This window comes from Lathyrus oleraceus, chromosome 7 (genome assembly GCF_024323335.1).
Source record: "Lathyrus oleraceus cultivar Zhongwan6 chromosome 7, CAAS_Psat_ZW6_1.0, whole genome shotgun sequence".
NCBI classification, from domain to species: Eukaryota; Viridiplantae; Streptophyta; class Magnoliopsida; order Fabales; family Fabaceae; genus Lathyrus; species Lathyrus oleraceus.
Genome location: NC_066585.1, coordinates 173221587 through 173234977, shown reverse-complemented (window position 1 = coordinate 173234977; position 13391 = coordinate 173221587). Strand labels below are relative to the sequence as shown.

The 13391-nt window shown below is 35.3% G+C and overlaps 1 protein-coding gene across 1 annotated transcript; it reads right to left on the bottom strand.

Moving 5' to 3' along the window:
- Positions 1-7755: 7755 nt before the first annotated feature.
- Positions 7756-11029, bottom strand: LOC127102693 (TLC domain-containing protein At5g14285). Its single transcript, XM_051040040.1, has 3 exons — positions 10982-11029; positions 8880-9635; positions 7756-7992 (listed from the first exon to the last, which is right to left on the bottom strand). The coding sequence occupies exons 1-2, from the start codon at positions 11027-11029 to the stop codon at positions 8892-8894; spliced, it is 792 nt and encodes a 263-aa protein (XP_050895997.1). The 3' UTR covers positions 7756-7992; positions 8880-8891.
- Between the last annotated feature and the right edge of the window lie 2362 nt (positions 11030-13391).

Here is a 13391-nt window from a genome sequence, read left to right as displayed (position 1 = left end):
GTTATACCTCAGTGCAAATTGCTTATCAAGCAAAGCAAAGCAATATTAGCAACTAATGTACCTGAAATCAATCAAATATCATCAGTATACTAATCACACAACTAAACAGCAAATGGTTTACAATTAACTATAAACAGACAACACAATCCAATGCACCAAAATGCAAGCAACTCAAAAGCCAAACATCCTACAAAACAAAACAAGTTAGTGTACAATGTCAAATGATATCTCAATCCAAAGTGAATCCACCTCCTTAAGGTATTTTGCCCCTTAACCTGAAAATCACATTCAAATATGAGATACAAGACAACTAGGACAAGCCTAGGGTCAAAAAGAAGGAAAAAAAACCAAAACAGCAAGTGGATCATGATCAACATCAACATTAATCAAATACAAAGAGAATCCAATTGGTCTCATGTCTAAACTATACACCAAATTAATTTCATGCACAAATTTGATCGAGCTAGGCAAATGTGAATCATATATGAGCAAACAGAATGATCCCACTCAAACAAATACCTAAACAGCTCAATAAATTCCACAAAAATTCCAGCCTAAACAGGACACACTCAATGAGCTACGTATCAATTTTCATGCCATTTGGACAACAGGAAGTAGGTCAATGAAAATCATAAAGTCAGCAGAAGTCCAAACAAGTCAACACATGGTAGCAAAATGATCATCAACTTCAATCAAATGCCAAACAGTGAAAACAATTAAGAAATTAATGGGACCAAATCCAAACTACACCTAAACATGTTATGAATCACTCCATCAAATTTCACATTCATATGATATAGTATGAGCATTTCATGAGACATGGAAGACAACTAGTCAAGCGAAGACCAAAAAATGCTAAACAGCAATCAAAAATCTCAATTAAATGGAAAATGAATCAACAATTCATGCAAAAATTCATGGTGAAACTAGACATATACAATACACAGCATACAAAATTTGAGATCAATTGGAAAAGCCTAGGCATGTCAAATAAATCCACGAAATTGACTTATCCTAGTGTGACACAAATTGTCACACTCAAAAAGAATAAATCATATCTACCAATCCAGAGATCCAAAAATTACAAATGATATACCAAAATCTCCAGCAATGAGTCAAGAATCATCATATGAAATTTCATTAATTTTGGATAATGTATGATTATTTTATGATTAAAATGGCAAAACATACAATTATGTCACACATGTCAAAGATCAATATACCATTCCAAAATTTTACCAGGCACAACTTACACTACTATGCCTAAAAAAAAGTAGATAAAATTATGAATCTAACAAAAAAAGTCCCACTAAATTTGGACTTAAAATGGATTTTATGTGATTTTTGTAAGTTTTGTTAATTTATTGGAATATTTATTTGATGTTATACGAATTAAATTAAGTACTAATGGCATTTCCGTAATTAATCCAAAACGTGGTACATCCTCATTAATGCCGTGGCGGCTCACCATTGGCCAGATTTGGTGGGAAACACAAATTTTAAAAAGGCAAGGCGCAGGATAGATCAAAGCACGGTATTTCCAGATTTCTGAAGCTTCTTCACCGCGGTTCATGTTCATCACCTTCCAGCTACGGTTACGAACTTTTTTTAACGAAAATGGACGAGCCTTATACCGTTCTCACCGTCTCTCAGTGTAGGTTACGAATATGTCCATGATTTTGTCTAAAGATCAATGTACAAAGAGATCCATGCAAGAATTGTTTTGATGCATAATCTTTAAATCCAAATATCTCCATGCACAGTGGATGAAATTGCGTGATTCAAACACCAAAACGATCTATGTTCAACGCACTACACAAGCCATATCTTGATTTCACGAATTAAAGATTTCGAAAACTCACCTTCTTGAAGTGACAGTGTGGAATCCTCGCGTATTTTGCTCCGATTCGATGAAACAGATCGTGATTGGTGATGTAGAAGGTGAATGATGAAGATATTTCAGCTCAACCGTGTATGAATCAATGAAAATTTTCAGCTGCCATGGAAGGGTGATGCTTGCAACAGTTGGTGTTTAGCTCGTTTTTCTCCTCCAAATGCTTCAACAGAACTTCAATCTTACCTGCACATGAAGAATCCACCAAGAAATTGCAACAACATTCATGAATTATTGATGAAATGATGAAAAAAGTGAATATCAAAAATGTGAAAATTGAGAGAATTTTGTGAGGTTTTGGCTTGGATCTGAAAAAATGATTAGTGCTTAGTGAATACAGTTGCAATTATCTATTTATACCTCTCCCTAATCCAAAATTAATTAAGATTAAGCAAAATTGGAGAATTAGTGTAATGTGCAATTTCACCACTTTTGGCCAAAATGCCCTTCCTTAATGCAGCTCATTTTCTGTCCAAATTTTGTTCAAACAAGTCACAAATGATATTTAGAAAATGTTACAAAAAGCCTCATTTCAAAATTCCAAATATTTCTCAAATTGGACCATTTTGCCCTTGGATTTTAATTAGTGCACTTGAAAATTGACCTTTTTGTGTGAATGCTTTTGGCAAAATGTGGTGATGGATTATGAAATTACACATAAAATGTGGTTTGCTCAAAGAAAAACCATCCAATTTGGCCATTCCATGTGAGAGTTATGGCACTTTGATTTCGGGCATTTTCTGAAAATGATTTGACCATATCTTGCTAACCACACATGGGAATTTCAAGTTCTTGGACTTTTTGGAATGGTGAGATCAAGATCTTCAACTTTCATGTTGGACAAAATTCCATTTGAAGCTTGTATGATGAAGTTATTTTGAGGAGAAAAAGTTTCCATTTTGGGCAGTTGAAATTACAGGTCACCTTCTACTTTTGGAAACTTTCTGTCTGACCTCCAAATCTTCAACCTTGGTCTTTGATATGTCAAATGAGACTTATATGGACATGAATGAAGCCTTTCAAACCATCTCACACCTTCCAATCCATAAAATCAGGCACAGTTGACCACTGTCGACTTTCTAGGGTTTCTGGTTGACTGAACAATGACTGATGACTTCTGAGCATCCAATCTTTGGCCAAATCACTTCACAATGATCCTTAGACCATATGAGCTTGATAAATCCACCCTAGGGCTTTGTCTCAATGAAAATGGCACTTGCTTGCTTGATTGACTGATTCTCCTGATCAGTTTGACCCAATTGGTCAGCTGAGCTTGCACTTGGGCAAATGGACAATGCAATGTTATGCAGTGGCCTATGTTATGTTATGACCTAATATGAAATGAATGTACAAAATGGTAGGGTGCAAATTTGAGGTGCTACAGTCCTGTCTTATAAAAGCTCCAGATTTTTGGATAAAGTCAATTAGAGATTTTTGTTTTGCAAGGCTCAAGAAAAAGGGATGCGACCCTTCATATTGTATTACCTTTTGGTAGATACATAGTACGATGAAAGATATTGAGAGAAACACTATTATTCAGTGGATAAAGCTTCTAACCATATGCAGGTCTCCAGCGTCCCTCTTGGCATACTTCTTCACTAAGTTTGTTGTTGTTCAAACCTCCAACAATTATTTTTCAATCTCTATAAAAGAAAGTTGAATACTCAAAGGAAGGTTACAAAATCACAACATATAGAAAGATCTTAGCATAACTCTGAGTTGTTATTGTAACTGTTATATCATAAGATCTTAAGAATTATTATCTTAGATCTATCTTAAAAATCTTAGAAAGTTTGAAAATCTTTGTGATTATTGCACAATTGTTATACTTCTGATTGTGTATCAAAGTATAGTAGTTATCTTGTCTAATAAATAATTTGTTTAAAGTAGAAGAAGTCTCTTACATGTATGCTTGAGTAAGGAAGTCTTGAACCAGAGGGTTTAAGCAGGAAGCTTTAAGCAGTGGCTTAAGTAAGGAAGTCTTGAACCAAAGAGTTTAAGCAGGAATTTTATAGCAGTGGCTTAAGCAAGGAGGTCTTGAACTAGAGGGTTTAAGCAGGAAGTCTTGAGCAGTGACTTAAGCAAAGAAGTCTTGAACTAAAGGGTTTAAGCAGGAAGTCTTGAACAATGGCTTAAGCCTTTGTAATCAGTTTTGTTATAATGAAAATCTTAGTTAAGGCATTTGAGGCATTTGTAATCCGTTTAGTTATAGTGAAAATCCCAGTTTGGTTTAAGTAGGGAATCTTGAGAAGTGGCTTAAGGATTTGAGACAAGAGGAATGAACTACTCTCAGTTAAGAAGAGGAAGCAGGATAATATTTGTGTTGTTGCTTACATTTATTTCTTAATTTTATTTTCTGCTACTTTTACTCTTTCTGTTAACAGACTCTAAACATAATTCAGACTCTGAAGTTTTAAGATCAGAAATCGAAGGAATTTTTGGCATACACAATTCAACCCCCATTCTTGTGTATTTTCCTCACCTTTATTCAGGTATTTGTGTTAACTTCTTCAAGAGTAGTCTTATCGGGATTAATGTAGATCATGCATTTCTTACTTCAGTCGGGGACTCCCGACTTTCTCCACTGTGAGATATATTTCCTTCCTTTTAAGTGCCTTGGCCTGCTAGTGGGGGCAAATTTTCGTCTTGAGTATACCTGAGATCCTTTTGTTTCTTTGTTGGATAAAAGACTCAACTATCGAGCATAGACATGTTAGTCTAGGGGAAGAGTGGTTTTCCTTAGTTAAGTGCTTAATGATAGTCTTATCTTCTTCTTATCCTTTCTAAAAGTGACCATTATGGTTTGGAAAAATATTATGGCTTTATAAAGAAGATTTCTATGGGAAAGGGTGAAGAGTGTATCCAAGATTTCTTGGATAAATTGGAATGAAGTTTGTAATCCTAAGAGTATGGAAGTGGAGATAGAGATTGCTTGTAGCGAATTTAGGACTTTAGAATGATATTCTTTCTAGTAACTAGATATGGGGATATCATTACCTTCTCTGGTAGTTAGATTCTCTCGCTATTAATATATTTATTTTGCCATTAAAAAAAATAAGAATAACTCCCTCCTTTTTATTATTTCTATTTGTATTCTCTTAATGTGCTCTATTACATGCATTAGCACAAGAAACTTATTACTTCCTTTTTCACCGAATTCAGTATGCTTTATTTTAAAATTTTACCTTATGTGTTAATGTCATAAGAAAAAGACTCTTGTATAGTTAATAATTAAAATATTGAGCTTTTATAAAAACCGTTGAGTTGAGTGTTGCTTGAATATCTACCAATATCTTAAATGTAAGAATGTGCGCAACATTTCAATTTGTTTGTTCCAATATTGATTCATAGTATGGTTGAATTAAAATAACCAAGTAGATTACCTACTCTTTAGATGTTAGCACCTATTTGCAACTACATTATCTCAGTCCCCAACCAAAGTCGTAAAAATAATATGAACACTTGTCATTTTATCCTATTTTGCTCTTTATAACATATAAATGTTTTTGTCAAAGTGAAACACAGGAAGTTGAACTAACCATTTATAGTTCCTTAAATTACACTAGTTCAAATCTCTCGTGCTCTATATAAGGCCATGCACTTTCCCTTTGCTTGGCATAAAATCGCAAAGCAAATTCTCCCATGCTACAACTAACTCATCAAGTTATCAATGGCATCAAACAAATTCTTCCCAACCACTTTCCCTTCCATCCCATTTCTCACCCCACCACCTTCAACTTCTAGCCCTTAAAACATCTTTACAAGGTGCATTATGTGTTGATCTGGTGAAGGCATGCAATAGACAATGCATCATTTCTTTATTGTGTGTGATTAAATTGTGTTTGGTTATGATGATGGTACTATTTTTGATGTATTGTATGGTGTGAAGGCCTTTGTACTTTCTCCCATTTTATTTACTAGTTTGGAACTATAGCTTGTAATTTGAATTTATATTACCTTTGAAAGATACATTCAGAAACAACTACAATGCCCTCTTCTTTTGAACTAATATATCACCAACTTAACCACGCAATTACCATTGTCTTTGATTTACTCTTTAAAATACATAAGTTAGTTAATTATGACTTATTTGTTTTGATTTTGAAAAATTATTTTTTATTTTATAAAATTTGTATTGTATCACAGCAATTTCCGTGAACATAATTAACAGAAAACAAGAAGATTGATCTCAAATTTCATTATGTCTAACTAACTAAATGAAACTCAAATGGGAGTGCAATTACATCACCATAACTTGTTTCTCGGCTTGTGTAGAAGACTGTAACTTGTTTCTTGGTTTTTCATGAGACCAAGGATTGACAAATAAAGAAGCAACACCCTGAGATAAACCTTCTGGTATCTACAAAACCTCCCTAATCAGCGTCACTAAAGTTAAGAATTTGCAAGTCATAAGATCGCAGTAGAAAAATATCTCAAGACACGAAGTGGTGCACGATAGTGAGCCTCTCTAGGTGCACTCATGAATTTTCTCAATTGTTGTGTTGCAAATGTAATATCTAGACTAGTGTTTGTGAGATAAAAGAAGCCTTCTGACCAGCCTCCTATATGTAACATCAATGAATATAGAGTAAGAATCTTGATGCAATCTAGTAGATGAATCATCAGGTGTGTAAAAAGGTTTACAACAGTGAGGCCAAAATCATTAAGCAAATCCAAGCAATTACATAAGGTAATACCTTTAGAAGACCGTGCTACCTCAAGTTAATAAAAAAATTTAATCGACCAAGATCTTTGATGTGAAAAGTTTTGTCCAATGCAAGGTTTAGATAAGAAAACCAAGTAAGAGAAGTACCGTCTAGGATAATATCATCCACATGCAAAATAAGATATGTGAATGATGTAGGCGAGGACTTGGTAAAATGTATGTGATCATCATGAGCTTGAACAATACCTTGTGCACAAAGGAACATGGTCAATATTTCAGACCATACGGTGAGTCCATAATTCTTGTTACGACCGTAATTTCCCATATTCTGGGCGAACATTTGAGTCCTCTCGTTTTCTTTTGAGGACTCGTGGCTTTCCAAGGCGTTTACTTCGTTATTATGTGATTTTACTTCTTATTATTGTCCTAGGGCCTATAAATTGAGGCTGAAACACTGAATAATGTACCAAGTTCTATTCTATATAGTTTTAAGTAATTTGGTTTTCTGCATTTTTCCCTGCTTTTGTTAAGTTGTTGTTGCATTCACTACAACAAACAAGACCTTAGACAGCGCTTTTTTTAGCCTTAGACAGCGCTTTAAAGCGCTGTCTAAACCTCCGCTGCTAAAGGTTTAGACAGCGCTTTTTTAAATCTTAAAAGCGTTGTCTAAGCCCCACCCCCTTAGACAGCGCTTTGGCCAAAAGCGCTTTCTAAGACCCTCCTATTTTAATTTTTTTAGGTATACCTTAGACAGCGCTTTTCAAAAAGCGCGCTTTTGCCTAAAGCGCTTTCTAATCCCCCCCTTAGACAGCGCTTTTTACAAAAGCGCTGTCTAAGGTATACGAAAATTTTTGAAGCTTTTGTTTTAAACCACATTTTTTCCAGGTTTATAAACCAGAATTTCTACCTGTTTTCAACCAGATTTTGACAGACAATTATCACATTTTATATATGCCATTTTGGCCTTTTTTCTACCAATTTTTGGCTAACAAATATATATATATACTAATTCAAACCAATTTTGCCTTAAATGTATCAAAATATATACAAATTTATGTACACATTTACAAGTCATTACATATACTACAAATGTACACATTAATTACACAAATTTATGAACAAACATTGAGCTCTATCATGAATTGACACCACTCCTCTTTGATTTCGTCCACTTGATCCTTTGTATAAAATGCCGTTTACAGTGTATATGTGAGTTAGTCTTTTTATCCCCCCATGTACACTTTTTAGAGTAATTATCTGCAATCTTCAGTTCAGGGACATGGATTTGGAAACCTTGAATGAATCTTGTTAATTTCTTCAATGACTTCAGATGTGAGCTTGATCTTGCATGCATTTAAAACCTCCTGGAGCTGCCATGATTTGGTAGCCCCAAAAACAACACTAGCAACAAGAGGGTGTCGCAAAACAAAAGCTGCTCAAAACACAAAGAACAGCAAAACAGAGAAAATAAGGATCAAATAAAACAGGAAATCTGATAGACAAGATGTCGAAAAACAATTGACCAGCAGCATCTAAAGGATGGGCTCAACTGCTCAAGAATCACAATGATTGCATGCACAATAGAACAGGGTGAACATAGGAACAAATTGCAAATGGTAAAGCTAAAAGCACTCCAATTGAACTCATGTAACAGCATATGATCTACAATAACAACACATTTCTTCAGCAATGCTAAGATACTAGACAAATAGTTAAGGCATACAAGACTTAGAAAACAAACAATATCAGCCCAAGCTTAGGGGCTTATGTGTTATGGAATCATGCAAATAACTGAGAAAACAAACAAAAACATCACATACAACAAATATCCATCTCCATTCACGCAAAAGGGGGCCAGGTTTTCACATCTAAATATACAGGATACGACAATCAAACCTATAGCAAGAGATACAGGATGAAGACCATATGTTTTTGCAACATCAAGGTATTCCTGCAAAAGCAAAAAGATAGGATAGGGGGGCATTCACATTAGTAAAAAAAATAAATAATTTGGAATACAAGATTCTAATTAACCACGAGTTTCTTCTTTAAACATCTTCATCTATGAGAGATCAACCTATAATAACAGAAGATATTCTTAGGCTAACAAAAACCAAGATACATCTAAGCATTTGGCAACAAGAGTGCACAAAATTTCTCATCTAATCAAGCCAAGTTTCAATATGATAATCAAAACATGCAATAAAAAAAAAAGCTTTAAAAGCTTAGCAAGGCATGACATTATCATTGAAACAAGGCTATATAAATTCTTGAGTGGAAAAAAATGAACAGTGCTAACTATAAATGGTTACAACTTACAATAAAGAAACCCTATCTAACTTTTTGCTCTAATTTGGTAGCAGTTCTTTCCCCAATGAGTTCAACCCAACGAGAGTACACCCACAAAATACTAACACCAATAGCCGAAAACACAACCACAGCCCAAGAAACCCAAACCCAGGTAGGAACAAGCCCAGAAGCAAGGCCACTGGCATAAAACAGCACCATTCTAAAAACAAAGTAAGGGCCCACAAACCCCCTCACAACAGTATACACCACATAAAACGGCGGAGACAAAGCATCGTAAACCCTAGCGGCGAAGCGGTTCTCCAATCTACAAGCACCGGCGAGCGTCCACGTATTCTGACACGCGCTGGTCACTTCAGCGAGCACAAGCAAAACGACGACGGAGAAAGCGCCGTGAGAGACAACATAACGGCACGTGACGATGACGAAAAGCGTGGCTAAATGGTGAGCGATGAAGAGAACGTCGCCTGGGATGAAAACGACGTAGTGTAACAGATCGGTTACGAAGTAAGCGATGCTGTAATCGAGATCGGTTTTCTGGAACGGTGTGTTGGAGGCTGCGAAGCCGCGGTTGGCGTCGGAGAAGATTGCGATTGCGCCGAGGATCGCGGCGGGAGTGCCGTGGAAGAGTGAGATTAAACAGCTGGAGAATTCGGTTCGGATTTTAGGGTTTCTGTTACGGAAGATGATGAAGTAACCGATTAGGTAAATGGAGAGGCAGAAGAAGAAAAATGGAAATTGAAATTGAAATTGTAATGGAGGAATATTCTGGTTTTATTATGTACTAGTACGTATACTCATTTTTTGGTTGAGTGTGTTATTAGAGAAGTGAGGTTTTGGGTGAGTGGTTGTTATGAATTTTGAGCTGACAAGAAAGCGCTTTCTAAGGTATGCCTTAGACAGCGCTTTCCAAAAGCGCTTTCTAAACCCCCCCTTAGACAGCGCTTTTGGTTTTATTTTTTTTTTTAATTTAAAGACTTTAGACAGCGCTTTATCAAAAGCGCTGACTAAGGTCTATATTTAAAAGCGCTTTCTAAAAGCGCTGTCTAAGGGGGGGTCTTAGACAGCGCTTTTAGAAAGCGCTGTCTAAGACCCCCCCTTAGACAGCGCTTTCATTATTTTTTTGGAACATTTTTCGTGTTTTATTTTAATTTTAACCTTAGACAGCGCTTTCTTTTAAAAGCGATGTCTAAGATGCGCTGTTAAAAGTCATTTTTGACGTAGTGATTGTACAAGTATCTCCAGAACAATTTGTTACTTTGATTCACTGCAATACATGTTTCTATTTCATTTTTATAATACTTCGTCATGTGTATGCTTTTACTTTTCTTTATGTATGCTTCATTTTCAGTCATGTGTGTGTATTTCATCTAAGAACCATGAGGACTGCCTTATGACATAACTCATGACTTTTTGCTATTTCATTACAAGAAAAACCAAAGGATTATTCTAGATTTCAAATTTTTAACTTAGATAGTTTTACGAAAGTAAAATATATTTAAGATATTGTTCACATACTAAAAAGACGTGATTCGATATCCGAACAAGAAATACTTGAAAACATAGATCAAGACTACGAAAATGTCTCATACTCAATTGAGAATGTTGCATTCTAAATAGAAGTACTAAAACAATCTTAAATAAAACAAGCTACGCTAACGAAAGTCTATAGATTGTTTGTTAAGGACATGACAGCACGTTAACGAAAATAGGATTTGTCCAACTTTTCTAAAAGAATAATTGTTTCTCGTATTGGATTTAGAAGTTTTCATGTGTTTGTCTGAGATAAGAATCATGTACATAGATTCAGTTTTTAAGAATTTTATTTCCTAAAACAAAAAAATCCTTCCAAAAAAAATTATCAATCATCTTAGGTAAATAGTAAGACAGTAAAACTCAATATTCGAACTCTGCCGAACCATAACTTTTTCTATAACTTCAATATTGCCAAAAGTTTGTGGCGTGAAAAGTTTTTTTCTATCTGTAGGGGACCATATATTGATATTGTTATTATATTATTTCTCCATCTAAAATTAGACATTTTTTGTTTTTATATTTTTTTACGCAATTTTCTATTTTTCAGTTGTATGAAAATAATCCTTAGTTTAGGCAACCTCATTGAACCGATCAACGAAATATATAGCTATTTTTACGAAAGGCATCGATTACAAAGACATGTAGCGATGACTGAAATTGCTAATCTCCCTCTACAAGAATGTTATTCACTTGATTCAAGAACCTCATTCGAGAATAGTGTGGACTTTTGTGGAGGCCAACATCTTCATGTTGAAGCCGTCTTTGTTTTCCATGGTATGGTTTTAAATTACGGTTGCGACTGTGGATACGATTGCGGATGCGGGTGTTGCAATTGCGGTCATTGCGTTTGTTGCGATGCGCATTGTGGCTGTTGCGATGTGAATTTTTATAGATAGGTGTTTGAAACACAAGATTGAAAAACACTTAATATTAAGTTTTTTAATTACATACGAAATAAATTGAGTTTTAGAATTCTATAACAACATGAGTTGAACTCAAAGCTGCGTTCCTAGCCCGATATTTTCTCACAAGCAAAATGGCATATTAGATGGTGAATTGTTCTTCAAAGCATTGGAGTGAAGACTCCCTCTCTTAATTTGATCAAGTTATTGAATTTCCTTTTTCCTTTTTATATCTTGCATATCAAATTATTACTTTTTTTTATTTTAATTGAATAAAAATTATAATTGATCAAACTGGATTATGAAAATATTAACTAGATTATAAAGAGATTAGCTAATAAAAATTTACTTCCAACTACCAAAGCAGTATTGTCCCTTTACAACTTAATTGTGAAATAATTGTAATTGCCCAAACGTGATTATGAGATTTTTTTTTTCAAAATAAGCAAATTTTTTTTAAAAAAAATCGAAAATAACCAATTTTTCAAAAAAATACCAAAATAACCAAGTTTGGTAGAGGATGCGTCAGATGAATTGGTGCACCCTCATACCAATAAGAGGAGGCGCCAGTAGCATTGGCGCACAAGCATTGGGCCTCATGAGGAGACGCCAATGCTTGTGGCGCCAGCATTGACCCTCATAAGGAGACGTCAATGCCTCTGGCGCCTGAGTGCATTTTGCATGCTGGACACCAATTCATCTGGCGTCTGCATGTGATGGTCATGTGGGCGCCAATTCATCTGGCGCCCACGTGATTTGTGCAATAGATGTTCCGTTTCTATAAATACCACACCTTGTATACAATTATTTTCACTCAAATTCATCTCCTAATACCATAAGTTGTCTAGTTCAACCATCAATTTCAATTCTCTATGTTTCAACAATTTCTGCATACATTCAGAAACAAAATGTTGATGTAATATTTTCTACCGTTGCGGCTCCGATATAGGTTCGACTTTGGAACACAGATACGTTTGAACGTCTTAATCAGACGTTGTACAGTTGATTAGAGAGAGAAATTGGAGAGGGTGAACGGGTTAGAAGAATACAATGGCTTGTGTCCATGTTCAACCAACACAGAGAAGTGCGCGATGGGACAATGGATCACAATGAGGGTATGTCGATCGGACAGTACAAAGTCGAACTAGATAGAGGTTGGTGCGATTGTGGAAGGTTCCAAGCCTTTCGTACCCCCTGCTCCCATGTCATTGCGGCGTGCTCAAAGGTTCGAAGGGATTCATCCTACTTGCTATCTGAAGTTTACAAAGTCGTCAGCCTTACAAATGTTTATAAAATTAGTTTTTCGGTGGTGGCAAAAAAGGATTATTGGCCAGAATATTAAGGGGACATCGTCTGGCACAACGAAGTTATGCGAAGGAAGAAAAAGGGTCGCCCTAACAGCACCCGGATTCGAACTGAAATGGATACGGCGAACAAAATGGTTAGACTATGTAGTTCATGCCGTCAACCAGGTCACAATCGTAATAATTGTCCTAGTGTTGGAATGAGCACAACCAGATAAATTCAGATGTACCTCTGTTGCTATATATGAAAAACTAAATTTATTTCATAGTACCTTTGTTGGAATATATGAAAAACTAAATTTATTTCATAGTAGATGTTTGTGACGAAAATACCATTACATAAAAAATAACACAAACAACTAGAATACAAAAACTATGCGATTACAACCATCAAAACAATTTTGAACATGTAATGCATCATCCTACGAGCGTCTTGGTCGGTCTTAATATCCACTCATTCGCGCACTTCTCCGTATTGGTTGAACGTGGACACAAGCCATTGTATTCTTCTAATCCGTTCACCCTCTCCAATTTCTCCCTCTAACCAACTGTACAACGTCCGATTAAGACGTTCAAACGTATCTATGTTCCAAAGTCGAACCTGTATCGGAGCCGCAACGACAGAAAATATTACATCAGCATTTCGTTTCTGAAGACATTGTTGAAACAAAGAGAATTGAAATTGATGGTTGAACTAGACAACTTATGATATTAGGAGATGAATTTGAGTGAAAATAATTGTATACAAGGCTTGATATTTATAGAAATGGAACATCTATTGC